Here is a 25,170-nt window from a genome sequence, read left to right as displayed (position 1 = left end):
AGAGGCCCTATGGGAACTCTGCTAGCAAATTACAAAGATGTATATGAAGGCACCAGCAAGAGTCTCCCAGTGTGCATTCGGCTCCATCAATGCGCACTGGCACTCCCTAACCCAATGTTTCCCAATCTTTGGTCCTCCAGGTGTTTTAGATTTCAACTCCTAGAAGCCCTAGCCAGTTGAGCCAACAATCAGGAATTCTGAGAGCTGACATCCAAAACAGTGCCCTAACCAATGTCCTGATGCACATTGGACTCTACCGAGGCACACCAGCATTCCCTAGCTGATGTCTTACTGTGCACCAGAGGTTCCCAATGCACATAAGAAGTGCCTGATGAGCAGTGGGTACTTCTGATGTGCATCAGGAACTTCTGATGCAAACTTGAACATAGAATCATAGAGTTGGAAGAGACCGCAAGGGCCATCCAGTCCAACTCCCTGCCATGCAAGAAATCTAAATCAAAGCATCACCTACAGATGGCCATCCAGCCTCTGTTTAAGGACCTCTAAGGAAGGAGACTCCACTACACTCCAAGGGAGTTTGTTGCATTGTCGAACTGCTCTTACTCTCAGGAGGTTCCTCAGTAGAGTCCAATGTGGATCAGAGCAGCAGGCAAGGATGCAAAATGGTCACTTTGATTGTCTCACTACACAGTAACTTCATGACATCCCCTTGCTGAACATGGATGTTGCAAACATCTCAGTTCTGTGCCCTGCTAACATCAGTCCGCTTACGTAGATTTAAATCCCATATTAAATTCCAGATCATTTTTTCCAAATTCTGAAGCAGACTACAGATATTAGTTGGACCAACCATTTAATTAAAATGAAGAATGACTTCCAGTCGAATGTCCATGGGGACTCAAGGACTTTATATTTGATTAAGACGAGGATGATCCAGAGTCTCAACCCTTTTGAGCACATTCTTTTTAAGTTGACATTTTCCCCTCCCTTTTTCCCTCACCTTAAAAAAGTCAAGAAGGAAACACTTCATTTTTCCTTTCTCTTCTTCTTTGCACCTTTTGTCACCCTCTCACATGTTATCAGCATGCTTCCTTGCTACCTTGCCGCCATGTGAAAAACCGTGGGAAATTGATAAGTGAATCCCATCTTGCGACTGTGACAGAGAAATATTGGACAAAGGACATTAAACAGCGGCTGTGTTTAGGACGAAAGCAGACGCCAGACCTTGCCTCCAGCAAAATAGCTGCCAAATATATATGTGTGTGTGAAGAGGGCCTGTTTCAACTGAAACATCTGAGAAATGTTGGGGAAAGTAAAGAGAGTTTCAATAAGAATGGGAAAATGTTTGGGAGCAGGGGTGATAGTTGGGTGGAGATAATGCATTACTACCTTAGACCAAGCCAAGAAGATGTAACCAGGTTGTTGGTCAAACTGCACAAACCGGATATTGTTCTCTCCATCTTTGGTCCAACAATTTGACCTCCTGGAAGTCTGGAGTTGGAGAAGAGCTTATCTTCTCAGGCCTAATCTGCACTGCAGAATTAATATAGGTTGGCATTGCCTTAAGTTCAGGTGCCCAATGATGATCATGAATCATCAGAACAAGTTGCCCAGTGACAATCATATGCTGGGTTCCTCATTTTGACTTGAGAACAAGTGACCCGCAGTGAAAGCAGATGCACCAAGAGGCCCAGCAGGACACCGATGCAGACTGCCATTACAGCATGGGCACAGAGAAGATCAGGAACAACCAGTACATTTTTTTGAAACCATGTTAAGTGTGTTATACCTTGGTTCTGGGGTGGAACATGCTGGACATCATCCAGACTGCTCTCACCAAAACCAAGATTTCAGCCTTGCATCATCTGAACAGAACAACACCAGGATAAAGGGGAACGGACCTTTTGGCCCAACTTCATTCTTTCAGTTAGTCTCAAAGGTGCTCCAAGATCTCTCTACTTACTGATTCTACAAAAAAAAATATTGTTCCTGAATAAAACAAGCATGTGTGAATTTTGCACAGAGTAAGTTCCAAACTGTGAATAAGTCTCAAACAGCAAGAGGAACATGGCTCAAATTATTTGTTGCTTCCTCGGAAAAGAAAATTAGCAAAGCGATACATCCCTATTTTTTAAAGGTACTCATTGCATGAACAGGTTTTACACACACACACACACGCACACACGCACAAGCAGTGATTTGTGCACATTTGAAACAGGCACATTTCCCTGGTCACACTTTTCAAATGTGCACTTTTTCCCCCCTATGCTTGTCCCTAGCTGCCTTTCACTGGAAAGATTCCAGAATGCACATTGTGTCCAGCATATGGACAATACTGTATAAAATTTTCACGATGGATAAAATTTACCCTAAAAAAAATATGATGGAGCAGATCTCTTAACACATACCTGGTTACTTACTCACTTGACTGTTTGCTAAGTCACTGTCATAGGTTGGAGAACATGTGTGACCTTCCATTGCTTGATCATATGCAGAGAATGTTGGAATTCATTTGCTTTAAGGAAAAAAGAGAGAGAGATTGAATTGGAGAAAGACATTATTCCTAGTCTTGGGCAAGCGTTTGGAGTGACCGGGCCCACATTCACTACCAGAGAGAGCAGGGAAAGTGCAAGCAAAGCTAAATTCCCATTTTATAACCAGCTGGCTCCATCCGAATCGGCTAATGGAATGAGCCCACACCCCCCATGATGATAAAAGTCATTCCATGGGGTGACAATATATCTAATCTTTGCAAGAAGGAGAAGCAAGAGATATTATTGCTCGGTCCCAGCAATTCAGAGTTAAAAATACCCTGCTAAGATCGTTGAATTATTGCCTTAGTGAAATCTGGCACACAGGAAATTGTTAATCCTTAAAAGTGCTGTCAGTGCTGCAGGTTTTTAGCTTAGGTGTAATTCCTGGAGGATCCGTTATTAAATTATTTCCCACAGCATGCATTCTGAAGTGTTAGCTCTCAGAGCATCTCTTCAGAAAATCTTGGCACTGCCTCACTCACAGCTCGGTGCCAGGAACATGGAAAAATGGAAACACAACAACAACTTTAAAAAAAATCGTCCACATAGACAAGCACTTTTTTTCCCTCTTTCTTGTTCGTTGTTAAAAGAGGACATCTCACAAAGTCTACTTTTTGGACCTGTCAAAAAACAGCGAAGTGGGTTATAGGGAAGGAAGGGCCTCCATGGCTCAGATTCTTCTCATTGTCAAAACTCTCCAAATAGGAACAGATGTCCTGGCCCTTCCTCAGCAGGAGTATACACTGAGAGGCATGTTGTTTTTAATGAGCAATTCCAGACAACATTTGTGACCAGGCTTTGTTCATTTCATCTAAAACCAACAACATAGTGTAACTGCATTCACCCAAATAATCAGAGGGCAATAAAACTCAATAGGCCTTTCCCTGGTGATGTTTTCCATCATGGTGGTGGTAGCTATTGTTTTATTTATGTATTTATTTATTTATTTCCCCATTTTTCCCTATTCTGGGCATCAAGGTAGCTTACAAAAGTTAAAACAGAGACAGGTTGAAAAATTGCATCATGCAAAAATTAAAAAATACATGCCGATACTATGCATCAGCTACTAGTTGCCTGGCCCACCTACCTCCACCCCATTTTAAGAGGTAGTTGCCACATTTAGTGAAGGACTTCTGTTCAGATCCCAATTGCAATGCAAGGAGGAGGATGTTTTCAGCCCCATCTCACCAGCGAGTGAGGTTGCAATACAGAATTGCATAGGGGACCCTGCTTCTGATTTGTGACAAGAGTCCTGTTTCTGGTTGTCACCACTGGGAGGCTACCATCTAGACCCAATGCAATGTTTCTGGGTTGGGGAGAGTCACCTTAGAAATGATCCAGTTGACTGACCCTCCATGACATTGGTCCCTAGACTCCCAGTGACCCCTTTCTTGTTCTTCATTTGAGTGTTTGTGTTGGAGGATTAACTCTGCATCGGCTCAAAAGCCTTGTCATCCTTCTTCTTTCAGTGGTCTCCTGTGGACACCCGGGATCCCCACCTCATGCCCAGATCTCAGGGGATGTCTACACTGTTGGCTCGGTGGTGCGTTACAGCTGCCTGGAAGGCCGAGGCTTGATCGGCAACTCCACCCGCATGTGTCAGCTGGATGGGCGCTGGAGTGGGTCCCTACCTCACTGCTCAGGTGGGACAACTTGATAGCATGGTAGAGGTTGATGGGAAGATTCATGGTTGAGTTCATGGTAGGCACTCTAGGAAAGTTAATGGTAGATGGGAAGGTTCATGGGAAAGGTTGATGGGAACAGATTTGTCTGTTGTGGTTTATTGGGGTAAGAATGTTCTCATTTGATGTTTGCATCACACTGAAGCCTTGCAAAAGTACACAGATAAGACTACAGCCCAGTGGCAGAGAGCTTGACATATAGACAGGTTCCTTTTTGCAGCACCAACCTCCACATGCCCAATTGAAAGGAAAGGCCCGAACAGACAGGCCAAAATAAAGCTGTTTCGGGTCACTTTGAAGGTATGCTGTTTCAATGATGCATGCATCCTAAGAGGCCAGAAACCTTAAGAGGACTGGAGCGTAGCTTTGGTGCACCTTCTGGCCTCTTAAGATGCGTGTATCATTGAAACAGCATACCTCCAAAGTGAACTGAAGCAGCTTTATTTTGGCCTGCCTGTTTTGGCCTGAAGAGATCCCAGGGTATAGTTACAAGGGGGGGGGGATAATATAAAAAGTGTGCCCCTCCCCATGAAATTTCCCTTCATCCCCAAATTTCTCCAGAGAGTGGGAGACTGAAAATGGTTTGCATTTCAAACTCTTATATTTGCTGCATTCACGATCCCTTCTTAACTTTGCCTGTCCCTTTTCTGTGGGTGCCTACAATGTATTGCTGAATGTTCAGCTGAAATTTTTAGTTGCTACCATGCTAGAAGCATGGAGAAGGAAGGGGAATTTCATTGGGAGAAGAATTTTTAGTGGGAAGCAATGCCCTCATCCACTCACCCCACAATAGTTGCCCCACTGGAAGGGGGAAAAGAAGAAGTGAGCTTGTTTGGGAGTTTTCCGTGTTTACAAAACTGGTTGGTGGGCTAAAGCCAAGAACAGATGGTTGCCATTCCAGCTGCCAAAGTGTCATCCCTTCAAGGCGGCCTCCTTGGCTGCCTCATATCCCTCTCAACTCTGAGAGCAAATGAGTTGCTGGCTCACCAGAGCCTCTGCTTTTTCCACTGGATTTCCCAAAGAAGCCAGAAGCCCCGTCTCTATGAGGACAACAGGTGGCTTTGAAGCGCCTTCTAATTTCAAGTTGGACGCTGAGCAGAGCTGGCACGCCAAACCAAGTGGGAGGGAGGGTGAATGCACAAACAGAGGCAGCTGCCACTGGGTACATCTGGCACAACTGGTATCCAGGGATATTTCCTTTTTACATTTGATGTATGAGTTTTGGGTATGCTATCTCTATATTGGGGTGTGTATTCCACCAAAAGCGCAGAAGGAGTTGTGCTGAATACATGATCGGGTGCAGAAGTCAGTTTCCTGAGAATACCTTGATCAGTTTTAGTGGAGGAAGTTTCTGCTATAGAGAAAGGCTTAACAACTTGGCTAGAATCCTGTTCCTGACAAAGACAGGCCTAAATCCACCTGACACCTATGTAAGGTCTTCCTTTTTTTTTGGAGTTACGGTGAAAGTTGGTGTTCTTTCTTTTGGTCCCACAGTTGGTCCCACAATTGTGCTGTGATAGCTTCCTCCCCATTGTCATTCAATTTAAATTGTTGTCATGTTTTTAATTTTAGCTGTGAGCTGCCTTGAATCCGTTAGCCATAGCCACAAAGCGAGTCCAAAAATGCAAGTGGTTCTCTTAATCCACCTGAACACACATGTCATGTATTCATATAAGGATGAACTGAAAGAAACTAGAAATTAAAAATGGGGAAGGAATCAATGCAGAGGAAATAGTTTTATGGAATAGGTTACCTCCAAGCCCTCTCACGGACTGTACTTTTGGTTTCCTTTTGGCAGGAAGCAGCCAAGGACTGTGTGGAGACCCAGGAATCCCTTCCCATGGCATCCGACATGGTGGCAATGAGCTAGGTGTGGAAAGCACTGTCTCGTTCAGCTGCGAGCCAGGCTACATGCTCCGAGGATCCCTCCAGAGAGTGTGCCAAGCCAATGGCACATGGAGTGGCACTCAGCCAGAATGTGAAGGTGGGTATGAGTAACAGGCCACCAGGACCAGGGTTCAAAGCCCCCCAACAGCCGTGGAAACCTACTGAGTGATTCGGGGTATAGTCACGCTCTCTCAGCCTCAGAGGAAGGCAAAAGCAAACCCCCTCTGAACAAATTCTGCCATGCAAAACCATGATAAGGTCGCCGTAAGCCAACAAAAACTTGAAGGAACACAACAACAACAACGAATGCACCATGCAAACTATTTGTTTTCCAAACTCACTCTCTTTCTCATAATCCCTCCATTCCCTCGCTCTTTCTCCTGCATTTCCCCCAGCACTGGAAGTCAAAGTGGCTTACAAATATTAACAGATAAAAGTTCACATCAGTGAAAACACAAGAAATCAACAAGTAATTAAACTATAAATACAATAAAAAAAGTAATTTCGGTTACATACAAATGTGGAGCAGACAGCAGATTATTAAAACCAGCTGTCGGTGAAGCTTAGACAAGATTTCAGAATTTGTAGTTAAAAAGTAACTTTTTTAAAGGTGTCAGGTAGATTGGCTTTGAACCTGGAGTTATCATTTCTACATCATGGCAGCTAGGAATTGAGAGACCTCTCCCTTTACATGGATTTGTCGAAGGGTGCATCAGCTGTTGAAATAATGCAGTTTGACGCCACTTTAAGTGCTACAGCTGCATTCTATAAAATCCTGGGATTTGTAGTTGTACAAGGTCCTTGGCTTTCTCTGTCAGAGGATGCTGGTGCCTCACAAAACTGCAGATCCCAGGATTCTGTAGGATGGAGCCATGGCAGTTAAAGTGGCATCAAACTCTTTATTATATCTGCAGTGTAGATGCACCCTAAGTCTTCATTTGAAGCTATCTAAGGCCCCATACAGACAGGCCAAAATAAAGCTGCTTCAGGTCACTTTGGAGGTATGCTGTTTAAATTATGCATGCATCCTAAGAGGCCAGAAACTGTGCCAAAGCCATGATCCAGTCCTAAGGACTGGAGGACAGCTTTGGCTCAGCTTCCGGATTCTTAGGATGCATGCAAAGTGACTCGAAGTAGCTTTATTTTGGCAGTCTATATGGGGCCTAAGCCAGCTACCATTTTATGACTTCTGATGGCACCAAGAAGGAGCTATAAATCCTTTACCCAAAACCTGTAGTCAGGTTAGACTACATTCAGAACCTCGTCTGATTCTAATGTGAGAACGATGAGCAGAAGAGAAGCCTCTCCTCATGCTGTCATGTTTTAAAATAAAATTTAAAAATCAGCATTAATTGCTTTATATTTATAGCCAAGAAAGACCCCAGATGTGTAATCTTTGCTGTCAGTAAGTCACCCTGGCTGGAGGAAACAGAAGAGAATGAAAGCTTTGCCTTTCTCAAAGCTATCTCATGCTAGAATAATTTATATGCAATACATCCTATTAGAAGCTTCATAAACATTCATGTACAGGTTCCTCTCATTCTTAAGAAATAAAATGTGTGTTGGCTATTATGAGAAAAAGAAGGGGGTGGAAACTAGGTAATCCAGAGCAATAATCCTTAGGCATCCTTTTCAGGTTGCTGTTATAGAAGTGTTTCAAACTCAGTCGGCAAAACCACAGAAGGTAGAGAGAGGCAGGAAAATGGGATGCAAAGCGACCCAGGCATATTTCTGCAGATCACAAAGCTGCTCTTTGCCAACGGGCTGCAAATTTATTCTCAACCGAAGCAGCTAATGATGGAAAAGATGCCATGTCCCATTTATTAATGCACTAGAATCCAGAGGATTTGATCCTCCCCTCCAAAATTGTCATTTGCCGGAGCTGCTAGGGAGGGGTTAAATATATGGATCCCAGGGTAAATAATTCGTCAAGTTCAAAAGCAACCGGGAATAGAGATCCCAGGCAAGGCTTTTTAATCACAGCTTTATGAATAATGGGGATATTATGCCTGTAATGCAGATCTTTTCATGTTAGGCGCCCTCCGATCGGGGTGCAGAAAAGTAATTCACTCTGATGCCTAGTTTGCAGGCACTTTTGATTTGTATTCAAGACAAGGAAAAGCGAAGGAAAAAGGTATATGGAGGCCTGACGTTCCAACAATAAGTCTGAATCACAGAATGAATGGGGTTGGAAAAGAAGCCAACAAATCACCAAGTCCAACATTCTGCCTTTAGTCGCTTGCTTTAAGCAATCCACAACTCTGCTGTGCCAAGATAAGATTCTTTCAATGCCTCTGAATTTACGAGTTGTGGCTAGGAATAAGAAAATATTGCTAGTTTTCGCTTTCTCCTTGATTCCATCTTGTTTGGACTACTGTAACAACTTCTACGTGGGGCTGCCTTTGGAAACTGTTCAGAAACTTCAGTAGGTTCGAAAGGTGGTGGCCAAAATGGGGGCCAGTCATAGGGAACATACAACTCCCTTGTTGAAACAGCTTCATAGGTTACCGGTTCAAATTAAAAGTGCTGATCATGAACATGTTGGTGTTGTGTGCCTTCACGTCATTTCGGACTTATGGCAACCCTAAGATCATGGGGTTTTCTTGCCACGTTTCTTTCAGATGACATTTGCCATTGCCATCCTCTGAGGCTGAGAGAGTGTGACTTGCCCAGTGGGTTTCATGGCTCAGCAGAGATTTGAATCCTAGTCTCCAGAACCATAGTCCAATCCTCAAACCGCTGTGCCATGTTGGCTCTCTATACGGCTTTGGTCTAGACTGTCTGAGTTTTGTAGTGCAAGAAATGCCATTCAGACACAAATCCGTCAATTAAGTTCAACCAAAACAACTTGCTTTAAAAGAGCACTTTTTAAAAAAGAACAGTTATTATTTAAGCTGCTGGCCATAATATCTGGAGACCAGGGTTCAATTCTCAGCTCAGCCATAAAACTCGTTGGGTGACCTTGGGCAAGTCACACTCTCTCAGCCTCAGAGAATGGCAATGGCAAAGCTTCTCTGAACAAATCTTGCCAAGAAAACCCCAGGATAGGGTCGCCATAAGTCAAAAACAACTTGAAGGCACACAACAACAACAACAACAACAACAACAACAACAACAACAACGATAGCATCCACATTCCCTGGGTAGCTCTGCCTTGCCCCTTTACTTTGGATGCTGAAGACTGAATTTCTAAGTGCTCAACTGACACTTTAAGTTACTGCAATGTTATAAATTTGGGATTGAAGGAAAATTTGATGGGGGGCATAATTTTTTTATATGGAAGGGACAATATCCTCATGCCCTCCCCCATTCCCTTTTCTGGCAACAAAATAAGCAAAGTTTCTGATCAGACACTGTTCTATTGCCTTTTTGGATACAGCCAAGGAAAGGATATTAGAGGTGACTGGCTGGATTGTGTTGCTACTTTTGTCATTGCCCTGCTCCCTTTGTGTTGCATGCAAAATATGAGTTACTCTTCAGTTTAAATAGTATGTGAAATTGCCAGCTCAGAAGCTAGGGCCCAGGAGGCTTTTCTGATCCACCTTATTGCAAGGCTAGATTCTAGGAAATACGTTCTAGCATCTTGCTAGGGATTGACTTGGGAGTTTTAATTCCGTTGCACAAAAACATAAAGTGAATTGTAGGGCCTCTAATCTAAAGTAAGGTTCCAGTGGCAGGTCAAAGCTTCGCAGGCACTTTGCCTTCTTCAATAAAAACCATCTAATTGAGGCAAGTTTTTCTCAGGTCTGGATATATTGCAAAGATGACAGTCCTGGGATCTTTAAAACCCGCTTGTTCCGGAGGAGACAGCTGTGGAGGTTTTCCATGGAGGGTTTTAATGTCACATTTCCAGGCACAGAAATATGGCTGCTTGGAAGGCCTGGGATGGCTTGTTGCTGAATCAGGAAGGATGTTGGCATCTTGGGGCGGGAGAATCACTGCATAGATTAAGAGGGGATATTTAAATAATATGTAAAGGGTATCGAAAAGAAGAGGGGAAGACGTTGATCAATGCGGAACAGCATTGTAGCACTGCAGTTCCTAACCTGTGACCTATTCTGGAAGGACCTTCAAGGATGGAGTTTACATCAAGTGTTGTTCAAGGGCAGAATCCCAACTTTTGTTGGTATATGTCAGGCTAGAGAAATCACATCCTGTGGCCCACATGTGGTTGCAATCTCTTTTTTGTGGGTCCTAAAGCCAGCATGGTGTAGTGGTTTGAGTGCTAGACTAGGATTCTGAATCCCTCATTCAGCCATGGAAACCCACTGAGAGAAAAGTGGGATATTAATTAGATAAATGAATAAATTCCAACCATGATGTCAGTGTTTGGGGTTATAGGAAGTATAGGTCCAGCAGACAATTTTTCTATAAAAGAGCATAGGATTTGCATACAAAAAGACCCATTTTTAATCTGCGGTATCTTTAGTTGAAGGACTTATTGGCTTGTGGAGAAAAGCTTTGTCTAACATTATGGAAGAGCTTCTGCCAATCATCCTAGAGAGCGCAGGGGTAGATTTGGTAAAGAAAGGGTAGCTACAAGCTGTATGTGCCCAGTAAGTCATTTTTATGGATCACAACCCACTCCCCTGTGCCACCGTAATGAAAAAAGTGGGATTTGGGTTCCATATCTGCTCGAAGAGCAGCTATTTTACATTAAAACAAGCCCCCCCTCATACCTTGTTTTACTCTTCAACCCCCAGGAAACAAAACCAAGTGTGGAAATCTACTCTCCTCCATTTTGTCTATTTCCAGGGGATCCATTGAGGGCTCTGTTGCAGCCCTGGGTGGATCCAAGGGGAGGGATGTTAACCCCTTAACTTTGCCTGTTTCTGGACAAACACATGTAGGTGCAGTTTCATCAGGTGATGAAATGCTACTCCAGACCATTTTGCTTTTGTTGATACCTTTCCGTTTGGCCTCCTTTGATTCAGTCATTCATACTTTGCAGTTATATCTTGTGGAAACCCTGGGACCCCCAGCAACGCCCGAGTGATATTTAATGATGGCCTCGTGTTCTCCAGCTCCATCATCTACAAGTGCCGGGAGGGCTATTACTCCACAGGTGTGCTCAGCAGGCATTGCACAGTCAATGGCACCTGGACCGGGAGCACTCCAGAGTGTACAGGTGAGTAGCCCCATACCCTCCAACTGTCCCGATTTGGCAACCATGGTCCTCATGAATCCTTTGCTGTCCTGCTTTTGCATCTGCTTTTAAATGTCACAGTTTACATATTCCTGTGCATACAAAAAAATTCTCCTTTTGAGCAGAAAATTCTGTTTTCTCTCCAAAAATATGCATTTCTTACAATGAAGGAGAACCTTTGGTTCACCAGTGTGGCGTCCGGATCCATTCCAACATTGCCACCACAGCCTTTCTCCTTCCGCCTCCATGAACACTGGTGACTCTCCTGTATCTTTGCCTTAGGAGTGACGGATGGATGCAATTGCAGCCTGTGAATAGAAGAAGCAGAATTACCCTCCTTAAGCAATGGCAAAGCAAGATCTTCTGTACATATGAGATAGGCAGCCAATTCCATGGATGGATTAACTGGGCTCATGGAAACCTTTCATATTTAATGAAACAGGAATAGAATTATCTCTCATGACGTATTCATGGCACCACACTGGAGATATAAAGAATACTTGTACATTTTCTCACAAATGGACCACTGCTTCTCCAAACCAGCCATTCCATGCCTTCGTTCTGAGAGTAATACTGATTACTGCTTTATATTGGTTTCCTATTTGTAATTACTTTAAGGCTGCTTTCTTAGTTCCTTTTTTAAACATAAATATGGGGAATTTACTGGAGCCTTCTCTCCCTCCACCACTCCAGTGATAAACTGTGGCGATCCTGGCATTCCAGCCAATGGGATTCGCTTGGGCAGTGATTTCACCTACAATAAGACTGTCGTGTTTCAGTGCATGCCTGGCTACATGATGGAATCAGACAGGGCCTCTGCTTTGACATGCACTAAAGACCGGACCTGGAACAGCACGAAACCTGTCTGCAGAGGTAAGATCAACCTATTTGTTCACCGCTGGCATGATTAGATTTCAAGGAACCTAGTAGGATTGACGTTGTACTCTGCAGCTTTGCAAAGAAACATGGGTTGCAGGAGGTATGTATCTCACCATACACACCTGCCCAAGTCTTACAATCTTTGAGGGAGGACATTTTCTCCATTCCACCACCCTCATAAGGCTTATCTGGTAAATCATAGAATGCTAGAGTTGGAAGAGAACCCAAGGGCCATCCATTTTAAACCCATTCTGCCATGCAGGAACTCTCAATCAAAGCACCCCCGACAGATGACCATCCAGCCTCTGTTTATAAACCTCCAAAGAATGTGACTCCACCACCCTCCAAGGGAGTATGTTCCACTGTCGAACAGCCCTTACTGTCAGGATGTTCTTCCTAATGTTGACCAAGAATGTCCTCTGGAGAACCTCCAGCTTGTCCACATTCTTTTTGAATTTCAGTGCCCAGAATTGGACACAGTATTCCAGGTGAAGTTTGACCAAACAGAACAGAGTGGTACTGTTACTTCCTTCAATCTAGAGACTATACTTCCATTGATGCAGCCTAAAATCACATTGGTGAAAGTCTTCTCAGTGGTTGCTCCTAGACTATGGAATTCCCTTCCAAGAGAGGCTCAGCTGCCTCCTCTCTGCTCTCTTTTTGCCATAGGAGGAGATTTTCTCATTCAAACAGACCTTAAGCCCCTACTTGTTTAGGATAAAAAGATGTGCAATGTATGTGCCTTTTTAAAAATATGTAATGTTTAATGTGAAGTCAATGGCTTTCACGCCCGGCATTCATAGTTTTTTGTGGGTTTTTCGGGCTATGTGGCCATGTTCTAGAAGAGTTTATTCCTGATGTTTTCACCGGTATCTTTTTCTGAAGATGCCAGCCACAAATGCCAGCGAAATGTCAGGAATAAATTCTTCCAGAACATGGCCACATAGACCAAAAAACCCACAAAAAATGATATAACGTTTGTTAAATGTGCTTTTAATTGTATTTTAATTGGATTAGTTGTTTAATGTTTTTTAAACTTTTGTACTACATATTGTTTTAGTAATTTTGTTCTAACGTTGGATCCCGTACCGAGACAAAAGAGGGATACAAATGGAATCAATAAAAGGAATGAATGCAGACAGCTATTTACCCGGGACTAAATGTACCTTTCCTCCACCTTCTGCCTAGCTATCATATGTAAACCACCGCAAGTCATCCCCAATGGGAAAGTTGTGGGATCTGACTTCAGCTGGGGTTCCAGCGTGAGCTACACCTGCTTAGAAGGATATCAGCTCTCCCTTCCTGCTGTCCTGACTTGTGAAGGCAATGGATCATGGAGCGGAGAACTCCCGCAGTGTTTCCGTAAGCAGCCAATCTGGACTGGGCTGTGAACAAAATCAGCGGTGACATGGGCAGGACATCTGTCATTCTACCCAGCCTGGCCAGATATTGCCTGGTTCATTTAATCTGACTCTGGCACAAAAGGAGGCATCCTGCCACTTCCCAAATGATCTTTCATAGGAGCTTTGGGAGAAAGGGTGGGATCAGTCACCTGCTAAGGATCAGGTCCTAGTGAATAGAAGTCCAGGGAACAGAAGCAGTTATTGGATACCTTTTTCAGCAGGGAGGGAAATCCACTCTAGATTTTTATATGAACGTTATAGGTTCTGAAAATTGCAGGTCTCTCCTTTGACTTGACTGGAATTGCAGATCTCTCCTTTGACTTCTGTGTCCCAGACATCACTTTCTCCCAATGGTTAAAGTCTTGGTCTGTTCGTTCATACATTCCCCCAAATGATCTAAAATGCCAGAAAAGGGGACAGCATAGATGACAGTTTAATGTTTCTGAGTTGAAATATTATTGTCCACATAGAAAATGCTGTTCCCTGTGCAGGAAATGATGTTTTCTGCACAAAGCAACCCCATACGAATTTTGAGTGGCTTAAGTCCCAAACGGCAAAGATTCTCATCAGTCCAGTATTCTTCCCATCAGGGTTTCTCAACACTCAAAAAGCATTGCTTGGTTTTGGGTTGTTGAGGTTTTTTGGGGGGAGGGTTAACCATTTTTTTGAATATTTTTAAATATTTTGTCCATGCGGCAGTGCTGCATTTTTCAGTGGTTTGCACCATTTGGGATATGTAGGTAAAAAATCACATAAATATAATAAAATGGAGATCTAGGGGGGCTTGGTGGGTTTCACGGTGTACAAACCTGGGGCTGTGTGCTGCACATTCCCCATCTCTGCTCCAAACAATGGAGTTAATCAGACAAGGGGAATTGGAAGTATAATCCAATGGCAATCTGAATGCAATCATGGGGTTTAACATTATTGTGTGATAACCCACTACATGCGAATTCGGGCAATGGGAAGTCAGTCCGAATGCAATCATGTGGTTTCACATTACTGCGTGATAGACTACCACATGCAAATTCAAGCAATGGCATGCTATTTTCAGGCAATGAGAAGCCAATTCGAACGCAATGCGCATTCACGTAATTGCACTAAACTAGCGACTTTAAGTGAATGCGTTCTGACCCCACTTTCTTTTCATTCGAATTTAAGAGAAATTCCTCCCATTTGATAAACTCAATGTGACCCAGCAATGCTTTAAGATGTCTTTTTCCCCCCCTTCCTCCAGTCAAGTTGGCAGCTGTACAAAAGCCATTTAAAAGATTGCAAAGCAGCAGATTGCGCTCGGTGCACCTCGCCCCACCTGTTGTAGAACAGACAGGTTTTCCTGTTTAGCGCTGTGCCACATGGTGATTTGCTATCGTGCAATTGCAGATCTCTTTTAAATCTCAGCAAAAGCAAGAGTGAAAAAATAAATAAAAATAGATGCTTGCCTTCTGTTCTGCCTCAACCTGCCTGCCAGGAGATGGTGGGAAGATGAAAGTTAATTAAACAATAATTGACAACAAGACAGACGTGTTCGGAAAGAAGCGAGCGTATCCCTTCTGGCCAATATCATTTTAAAAAAGAATCGCCACTCTAAGCAACATATTAATGTAAGACAAAAAATGCATGTCAATTTTAAATGGGAGACTTTGGCCTGAATCCTAGGAGTTTATCACACAGGAGGAATTTCTCTTAATTTCAAATGAAAAGAAAGTGGGGCCAGAACGCATTCACGTGAATTCACTAGTTCGGCGAATTCGAATTGCGTTCGAACTGACTTCCCATTGCCCGAAAATAGCTTGCCATTGCTCGAAATTGCGTGTGATCACCTCTCATACAATAACGTGAAACCCCATGACTGCGTTCGGACTGACTTCCCATTGCCCGAAATTGCATGTGGCAGTCTATCACGCAATAACGTGAAACCCCAAGATTGCGTTCGGACTGATTTCCCATTGCCCGAAATTGTGTGTGGTGGACTATCACGCAATAACGTTAAACCCCATGATTGCGTTTGGATTGCCATTGGATTATACTTCCAATTTCCCTTGTCTGATAACGTCCCTAGTGTTAATCTAGAGTAGATCCTTGAAACGCACAGCTAAATGCAGTTAACTTGAATGGATCTGCTCTGGCGCATTGTTCCACTGACCTAGCCCTCACTAAGGTAGCTCACTTGCTCTTTTGCAGCTGTTTTCTGTGGCGATCCAGGTATTCCAGCAGAAGGACGGCGTGAAGACAGAGGTTTTACTTACCGCTCTTCTGTCTCTTATTCCTGCTCACCTCCACTGGTGCTAGTAGGGTCCGCTAGGAGGTTCTGTCAATCGGATGGAACATGGAGTGGCACACAACCAAGTTGCATAGGTAAGGGGTAGGGCCATGGGATGAAACCCACAAGCCAGTGACAGTTCTGTCTGTAACTACTAGGAATGTAAACCTTGACTTATATCATCCCACCATAATGGTTTCTCCACACTGGGTAGGATTACAAGAGATCTTGCATGTTGTTAGGTCATTTATTTATTTATTTATTTATTTATTTATTTATTTATTTATTGCCTTTGTTCCTTTTTTGCAAAAAAAATTGTGTTCGTACATTTTGTACGTTTGTTTTGATTTTGTGCAAAATCCAGTTAGGCTTTGCTGGAAAAGGGTGATCAGAAATCCTGGTCATTTATTATGACATTTTAATTATTCCAATTTATGTGTAAGGTCGTTGCACAAATCAGGAGAAGGCGATGGCAAATGTTCTCTGAACAAATCTTACCACTTGAATGTTTTTAATAATAATAATAATTTGTTTTATTTATATACCGCTATTCCAAAGATCATAGCGGTGAACATCAAGTAAGCTAATTAGCAAGTAAGCTAATTTGCCCCCAACAGTCTGGGTACTCATTTTAGCGACCTCGGAAGGATGCAAGCCTGAGTCGAGCTTGGGCCCTTTTGCTGGTCTTGAACTCGCAACCTTGTGGTTTTGAGTTTATGGCTGCAGTACAGGCATTTACCCACTGCGCCACCAGGGCTCCATTAATGTTGTAAGCCGCTTTGATTGTTTTACTAGAAAAAGTGAGGTATAAATAAAAGGTGGTGTTTTTATTATTTACTTGATGACTCGAAAGCATACAACAACAACAACAAAAACAACAACAACAACAACAACAAATAATAATAATAATAATAATAATAATAATAATAATAATAATTGCAATGACTCAAAGTGCCACAAAAGTCCTCCCTTTGAAGCTTTGTAGCATCGCAGCCAATGCAATGAGACAGACGATTGCAACAGGAGCTGAACAGGACCAGCAACAAACTTTCTGCAGCTGTCTTAGTATATCCCATGACCAGGAAAGGGCTGGACGAGACATTACTCAAATGTCTCAGTACTTCAAGACACCCTTTCTCACTGAGCATTTTAAAAGTGTTACCATTCTTGTATGGATGTATTTTAACCTGTTGTACGCCACTTTGATTGCCTGACAAAAAGCGGGATAGAAATTAAAAAATTATATTATTATTATTATTATTATTATTATTATTATTATTACCTCTAATAGCCATTGAGGTTAAATCCACAACATCTCATAGAATCATAGAGTTGGACTCAATCTCAGGGGTCAGCTAGTACCTTGACCCCCTGGTATACAGAAATAGATGAGTAAACCCTACTGAGAGATATGACCATCCAATCTCTCTTTAAAGGCCTCCAAAGAAGTAGAGTCCACCATCACCGCTTCCCAAGCAGCCCATTCCACAGTTGAACAACTTTTAACATCAGGAAGCTCTTCCTAATGTTTAGATAGAATCTCTTTGCTTGTAATTTGAATACATTGGTTTGTTGTATAGTCTCTGGCACAGCAAAATACAAGCCTGCTCCGTCCTATGTACAACATCCAATAGTTAAAGATAGCCATCATATTACCCTTCGGTCTTATTTTCTTCAGGCTAAATATACTTTGCTCCCCAAGCCATTCCTGGATGAGTTGGGAGAAGAGGGAGTGCCAACGCTCTTCATTTATCCTTGCAAAAATTCTGATCCATGGGCCTTCACTTCAAACCTTTCAGTTCATTGCTAGAAGTATGAACTGTGATCCCAGGAACCCCTTGTAGAAATCTACCATCAGCCACAACTCACTAGTTGGATTCAAGACATATCTACAACATGCAGAAGGGGGATTTTGTACATTAAATGACAACTATATATGTATCCTCTTCCTATACAGATTCAACTCTTACAGCTTGTGTGGACCCTGGTGTGCCTCTTTTTGGAACACAAAACAATTCCCAGGGTTATCAGGTAATGTGTTCCCATCTTCTCGCTTTCTCTTTTTCTCTTGTTTATACATCTCTTTGCACCCTTTCACAACAAGGATGAAGAAATATCATTAATATCTCTCCCATAGCCAGTTTTAGCATGGCTGTCATTGCTAGATACACACATAGATAGGCTCCAATTTATTCAGCTATGTTGCAAGGCGGGGACACTCTTTTTTGGAAGTGGCGTGTTTATTGGAATAAGCAACACACGGATAATAACAAAGCCTTGCTATTGGTTTGTGTTCATTTCCAATCCAGTTTTCAGAGGAACAAGATAGCTAAATCCTCTTGTAAATTGCCCCTGTGTGTCTCACTTAATCCCAGGAATCCATTTGCATGTGTCTCATCTCCATTTTTCCCCTTCTGCAAAGCGTCTTATTCACCAGGATGACTCACAAGAAGGGATTAATAATACATTTCTGGTTGGCATTTGATCCAAAGTCGATGCCTTCCCTCCCTCTTGCAAAGCTTCTAATTTGTCGCCCTTCGTCCCAGGTTTTGGGATATTAATTCCGATTTCCCCTTTTAAATCCCAAGATGCAGAACATGGCACCCAAGCAAGCTCTGCTCCCTTGGAGAGCTGTAGTGCAATCGTGAAGCTGAAAAATGGGCAGAACCTTATGGGAGGGCTTGCTAACATTTCGCTGGACTGGAAAATGTTTAGCAATGGCACGTTTGTGTCTAAATTTGATATCCAACAGACATCCATTTAACAACTTAACAAGTGACCTGATGCACTTTAACCCTACTCCTCACTCCCCCCAAAAATGTCCCAAGGTCTTATCTTCCAACTGTCCCAATTATTCCTCCGTCATCCCACTTTTTTCAGAGGCTTTTAAAATGTCCCAGTTCCTCTCTACACCTCCCACTTTCCTCTTACTTGGTTTACTTCAATTGCTGCAAACTGAATTCACAGTGAAAAAGTAGCTTGCATTCAGTTAACTCAGCATTCCATGAATAAACGGGGATTAAATCCTGTGAATATCCTGCAATAACAGGATTGTTTTCAAAGTATGTCAGATGATGTTACCATTATTCCAACATTAACCCGTGAATAAAGCTGCAAAATTTTTGGGAAAATCCCCAAAATAAAAAGCAGAGCAATTTTGCCACTTTATTCATAGGTTAATGTTGAGATAATGGTGATGTCTTCTGAAAGCAATCCCGCCATTGCAGGATATTCATGGATTTAATAGCCGTTTATTCATGGGATGTGGGTGCTTCCCTCCTGTGTGATAAACTCCAATATACAACGGTCATATCCAGCTCATGGGTGAGGATGAACTGCACATATAAAGCCATTGCACATGCAGTAATGTGTTAAAGTACAGATGGTAGTATGTGAGTGTGCAGTGTCTCCATGCATTACTTCTATTCATTGTAGATAGCAGTTTCAAGATGGGTTGTCAACCACTGATTGATATACATTGCCCTACATTGGTATTCAGTTGAGAGGGGATGCATAATGTAACTCTGTCAGTGGGTATGATAGCCTTTGGGCTGAAGAACAGGGTATAATTAATTAATTAATTAATTAATTGTGATGTAGGATCTCAGCCATTTGTGCAGTTTACATGAGAACAGACAAATGGATCACAAAGACATCCAAGCCAACCAAGTGCCTGGTTTTTCATTCCAACAGGTCGGGAGTGTTGTCTTTTTCAAATGTCACAAAGGTTACCTCTTGCAAGGCTCCACCACGAGAACATGCCTTCCGAATCTGACGTGGAGCGGCGTGCAACCAGACTGCATCCGTGAGTCTCGTGCCTTGAATGGCTCAGTTGGCTTTCACAGAACTAGAATAAGTGGTGACTGGGAGGTAAAGCGAACCAAGTTGCACACAGGCCATCTTCAGAGCCTGGTTCTGTTGCATGTAGGAGGACACAAGTGGAGGCAAGCAGATGCTCCCAGCTCTGTTTAGACCCATCTCATCTAAACAGTACACAGGCTCCTGCTAATTTTTGTGGTGTTGTATCTGAACATATGTTTTAAATTGTTCTGATAGTTTAATCTTATTTTAACTTTTGTACTTTGTGAAATTTTCACAATGTGTTGTGTTTTTTTTTACTTCTAAGCTGCTTTGAATCCCAAACTGGGATATAAAGATGATGATTTTGAGCAAGTCACACCCTCTCAGCCTTGGGGGAAGGCAAAGGCAAGCCTCCTCTGAGTTATTCTTGCCAAGAAAACCCTGTGATAGCTCTGCCTTGGGGTCCCCATAAATCAGAAACAGCCCAAAGGCACATGACAGCAATCCAACCCAGGATATAAGGCAGGCTAGCTTTTACAGGTTGCTTTCTTGCATGTCTTTCCAGCTCACAACTGCAAGGAGCCAGAGACTCCAGCCCATGCCAATGTAGGTGCCCTGGACTTGCCTTCCCTTGGATACACCTTGATCTACTCTTGTCAGAGTGGCTTTTATCTCACCGGAGGATCAGAACACAGGACTTGCAAAGCTGACGGCAGCTGGACAGGGAAGCCTCCCGTTTGCCTAGGTAAGCATGCTAAAACAGGGGCTGAAGAAAGCCTCTTCTTTGACTGCAAGATGCCCTCTGAGATCATACCAATGCCCTATATAGCTCAGACTTTTCTGCCAGTTGCTGACAGAATAAAAAGGTAGAACTCTTCTACTGTTGCCTATCATTTGCATCTTCCAGTATGCTTCTTTTCTTAAACTGGCACGATTGTGGTGGGACAGCAAACTGAGGTGATAAAGCCTAGCGTCTCTATATGTTGTGCCTTTATTCTCATTGTTGCGCTTTACATACTTTTAAAGTGTTTTAAATTAGCACGGTTTTTACTAGCAAAGGTTTTGTGCAGGGGTTGCTATTTTTGCATCAATTTGTTATAGATTTCAGCCGTACTTTGTGTTAGACTCCGCTGTGAGCACTTTGGGTCCCACGTTATGAGAAAAACAGAATTAAAACAAAATAATGGCTGTAGACAGAGCCATAAAGGTGACCTTTTATGACCAGAGTTGGCAAAATCCCCCAGTTATCATGACCTCTGGCTGCTCACATGGCGTTCCTGGAGCATCTCATCCCAAAAAAGAATGCTTCCAAGCTCATGATAGACCCATCCTCTATGAATTCCATTAGTCCCTTTTTAAATTTAAGCCTGTCGCTGTTACATCTAATGACATAATTTAATTATGCACTGTGGGAAGAACTAAATTCTTAGCGCCTGTCTCAAAATCCTTCCCTAAGTGACATCCTTACAACACCCAATTCAGCTGTGAGTGCCATACACATGTGTGAGTTTTCTTTATACCTGTCTGTCTTTTTTGGGTGTTTGAATGTGGAGGCTGGTATCTCCCCTCCAAAAACCCCTACATGACCATTCTATGCCTGATGGAGAGTGGACTGAATTGGATAAGCTTCTGGCTATGTCTCTGTAGGCTCTGAAGGCTTTCATGGCTGGCATCCATAGTTTAATGCCAGCCACAGAGGCTGGTCAAATGTCAGGATGAAACTCTTCTAGAACATGGCCACATAGCCCGAAAAACCCACAAAAAACTATCCTTCAACTTCACAAAGACAATAATACTTGGAAAAGTGGAAGGCAAACCAAAAAAAGTGGAAGGCAGTATGGAAAGAAGAAGACCACATCTAGCTACAGGGACATAGCCAGATGCTTGTCCAATTCAGTCCGCTCTTCATCATCTTGGCTTCCAGGGAGAGTTCAGACTTTACTTGCTCTTGGACTCATTGATTTGTGGTCCATAGTATCAGAGTGTGGTATAATGGTTTGACCATTGGACTAGGGCACTGGGAGACCTGGGTTTGAAGCCCAGCTTGGCCATGCAAACCCACTGGGTGATCTTGAACAAGTCACACTCTCTCCGTCTCAGAGGATGGCAATGGCAAACCCACTCTGAAGAAAACCTGCCAAGAAAACTCTATGATAGTCTGGCCTATTAAGCTGGAAACAACTTGAGGGTACATAACAACAATGGCAACAGTAGATTGTTGTGGGTTTTTCTGGCTATGTGGTCATGTTCTAGAAAAATTTATTCCTGACGTTTCACCAGCATCTGTGGCTGGCATCTTTCTCTGGCTGGAGAAATGTCAGGAATAAACTGTTCTAGAACATGGCCACATAGCCAGAAAAACCCACAAAAATCTATGGATGCCAGCCATGAAAGCCTTCGACTTTACAATGGCAACAATGTCAGTAGAACACTCCTCCAGCACCACATTTCAAATGAGTTGATTTGCATTCTGTTCAGCTTTCTACTCTGTTTCACAATCATACATAAAAAAATGGAAATACAATGGCATGGATAATCCTGACTACAGTTATTTGACTCCACCAGCAGCAGCCAAAGACCTTTTTATTCAGGTGCACTTTTGGGGGCAACTGACAGTTTGCAAAGACAAGAGCTTTTTTAAAAAAGGAGCTGCGTTTTCTTTCTCTCCGCACCTGACATATTTTTAATTGCTTTCAGCCGAGGTGTTGCTTCAACATGCTAATCTCCATAATTCTGTTTTAATACCACAATTTGACTGTGTTTAGCTATGCCCCATTTTTATTATGTTGTGAGCTATATTAGGAGAAAAGCTGGGCATAAATATAATAAATTCCCAACTCATTCGGTATGTCCCTTCATTCAAGGAGGACCTGTATTGCACACCCAGAACTTGGAAATATTAAACTTTGGGGACTACAAATCCTGAGTCCCTTTGCTAGCTACCATGATGGCTGGTGAAGATGCATCTGTAATCCAAAAGTAGTAACTTTTCTAAACTCTGGGCAGATCCTCCCAAACCTACACCTCTTATGGTATATCTGCTGTACCATTTAGATGTTAATTCTCTCTGGTCTTTTGCTTGTCTTTTGCAGCTGATGTCCGGCCAAGTGGGAGACCGGTGGGCACCGCAAGAGACCCACCTCTTCCAAAGGTTTCAGGTAGTCCTTTGTGTTTATTAACTTTTATCACCAAATTGATAAAATGAACAGTAACAACAGTTACACAGGCCATCTGGCTCACCCACAAACCCTGATGGTGCTTCAATGCCTACAAATGTATGCAGACTCAGTTGGTTGATTGACTAGAACAGTGATCCCCAACTTTCTCAATGCCGCGACCCTTTAATACAGGTCCTCATGTTGTGGTGACCCCCAACCATACAATTATTTTCATTGCTAACATCGGAAATATGTGTTTTCTGATGGTCTTTGGTGACCCCTGTAAAAGGGCCATTCGACCCCCAAAGGGGTCCCGACCCACAGGTTGGGAACCACTGGACTAGAGGCTTCGTGGGATAAAACTTATCCCATCTATCTATTAATATAGGTTTAATTAAATGACTGGCCTACATAAACCAAAATTAAATGCACAGAAATAAAAGACAAATCCGATCATTGTCCTGAGCCGTATTTGAATGTCCTGAGCAACATCTTCTTGCTCAGTCTTTTTACCTACAGTTTTCTCTTGTTTCTAGTTCCGCCAGATGTCTTTGCAAAAAATTCCTTCTGGAAAGGCTCTTATGAGTACCTGGGGAAGAAGCAGCCGGCCATGTTGTCTGTCACCAGTTTTGACGCCGTCACCAGTAAAGTCAACGCCACCCTAGTAGACCACAGTGGTGTGGAGTTGCAAGTGTCGGGTAAGATGTCCCACCATTTCTGGTTCTCCAGAATTCATTCAGGGCCAGGATGAAGTTAGTCAGGCAGCGTAACAGAAGACAGGCTCCGTCTCGTGCCCATACTCTGTATTGACATTATCACTTTCATCCTGGAAATATGGATGCTAAGACTGACCCAAGAAATTGTGCTGTGAGATGGAAAAATAATGGCAGTTTCAGCCGTCCAAAACCCAGTATCAAGTGTGCAGATGACTTCCAAGTCAATGGAGTGATGAATCCACTTTAGGATTCCAAACTTTTTTAAAGAATTAAAAGAGAGAGATAAAAGGAAAAGAATCAAAGGGCCTGAACAGACAGGCCAAAATAAAGCTGCTTCGGGTCACTTTGGAGCTAGGCTGTTTAAATGACACATGCATCTTAAGAGGCCAGAAGCTGCGCCAAAGCTGCGTTCCAGTCCTTAGGAGTGGAGCATGGCTTTAGCGTGGCTTCTGGCCTCTTAGGACGCATGCAGCATTTAAACAGCATACCTCCAAAGTGACCCAAAGCAGCTTTATTTTGACCTGTCTGTTCGGACCCAAAGAGACATATATTTGCAATGACTTCTGGCTTTCTTCACAATGGTTATAATTATTAGTAACAAAGTCTCACTTCTACCACTTAGCCATACTTATTAATTATCATACCCAACAGTTAATGTATTTCAATTTTTTGAATACAATTGAAATTATAATTAAATCAATTTTATTATAAAAGGTGAACCAGAGACTCCCAATCTTTCAAAACCGTTACCAAAGATTTTTCCCTAATAAGAACAGACAGCTTATCCATCTCGGCTAAATTGGGCATTTTTTAACAGTCAGTCCTCTTCTGTTGGAATTTCAGTATTTTTCGATTTCTGCACATGCAACAACATTGCTGCAGTAGTTTTCCATGTTTCTTTTGACTCTGGTCTTTCAGCAGCCCCAATAAAAACAAGTCAGGTCTCAGTTGAATATTAATCTTTAGACTGGGATCCAGAAGTTTAAGGGAGGTGTTCAAAGTCTGATCCATGGAGAAGCTTCAGCATGGCAAAAGGAGGACTGGATGCACATCTCAGTGTCTTCGGAGCATCCAAGGTTACTGGGGTGCTGCTTTCTCAAACTAGTATAAATCTCTGTATTTCTTGTCACCCATGAAAGTCCAATCATGTCCTTGTTTTCTCCTTTTTAGGTATTTATAAAAGAGAAGATGTTCATCTTCTTCTCCAGGTATACCAGATTACTGGGCCAGTGGAGATCTTCATGAACAAATTCAAGAATGATAAATGGGCTTTAGATGGACATGTAAGTACTGGTGCCAGTCAATGTACTGATGCATCCCTTTACTCAGGAGTGGAAATCATGTCGCCCTTCAGATGCCACTGGACTATTATTGTTATTGTTATTGTTATTATTATACTTTATTTATATAGCACTGTAGATTTACACATTAAATTAAACTACAAGTTCTAGCAACCCTAGAAAGCATTATTAAGGGTAAGGCACGCTGAAAGTTGAAGTCCAGCAACATCTGGAGGGCTACATAATCTCCACCCCTGCTTTAAGTCTGTCTTGGTTTAGTGGTTTGAATGTTGGACTAGGACATTGGGTGAAGAGGATTTGAACTCCTAAGCCATGGAAATCCACTTTGTGACCTTGGGCAAGTCATATTCTCTCAACCTCAGTGGAAAGGCAAACACTCACTGAACAAATTCTTCAAGAAACCCCCATAAAATGATCACTTTAGGGTTGCCATAAGCCA

General features: G+C 42.7%; 1 protein-coding gene across 1 annotated transcript in view; it reads left to right on the top strand.

The window, feature by feature from the left end:
* Window positions 1-25,170, top strand: part of LOC149305054 (CUB and sushi domain-containing protein 2-like) — a 460,431-nt gene that overhangs the window by 426,627 nt on the left and 8,634 nt on the right. The window contains exons 56-67 of the mRNA XM_089478213.1: window positions 3,965-4,138; window positions 5,976-6,161; window positions 11,016-11,192; window positions 11,904-12,083; window positions 13,278-13,451; window positions 15,677-15,850; window positions 17,713-17,786; window positions 19,449-19,560; window positions 20,122-20,301; window positions 22,649-22,714; window positions 23,251-23,412; window positions 24,601-24,713. Of these exons, the coding sequence (XP_089334339.1) occupies window positions 3,965-4,138; window positions 5,976-6,161; window positions 11,016-11,192; window positions 11,904-12,083; window positions 13,278-13,451; window positions 15,677-15,850; window positions 17,713-17,786; window positions 19,449-19,560; window positions 20,122-20,301; window positions 22,649-22,714; window positions 23,251-23,412; window positions 24,601-24,713 (1,772 nt within the window). The remainder of the gene's footprint in view (window positions 1-3,964; window positions 4,139-5,975; window positions 6,162-11,015; window positions 11,193-11,903; window positions 12,084-13,277; window positions 13,452-15,676; window positions 15,851-17,712; window positions 17,787-19,448; window positions 19,561-20,121; window positions 20,302-22,648; window positions 22,715-23,250; window positions 23,413-24,600; window positions 24,714-25,170) is intronic.

The sequence above is a fragment of the Sceloporus occidentalis genome, unplaced genomic scaffold, assembly GCF_023333645.1.
Source record: "Sceloporus occidentalis isolate IW3139 unplaced genomic scaffold, rSceOcc1.0.p SCAF_13, whole genome shotgun sequence".
NCBI classification, from domain to species: Eukaryota; Metazoa; Chordata; class Lepidosauria; order Squamata; family Phrynosomatidae; genus Sceloporus; species Sceloporus occidentalis.
The sequence above is the reverse complement of the archived record's forward strand: the minus strand, read 5'-3'. Positions and strand labels throughout refer to the sequence as shown.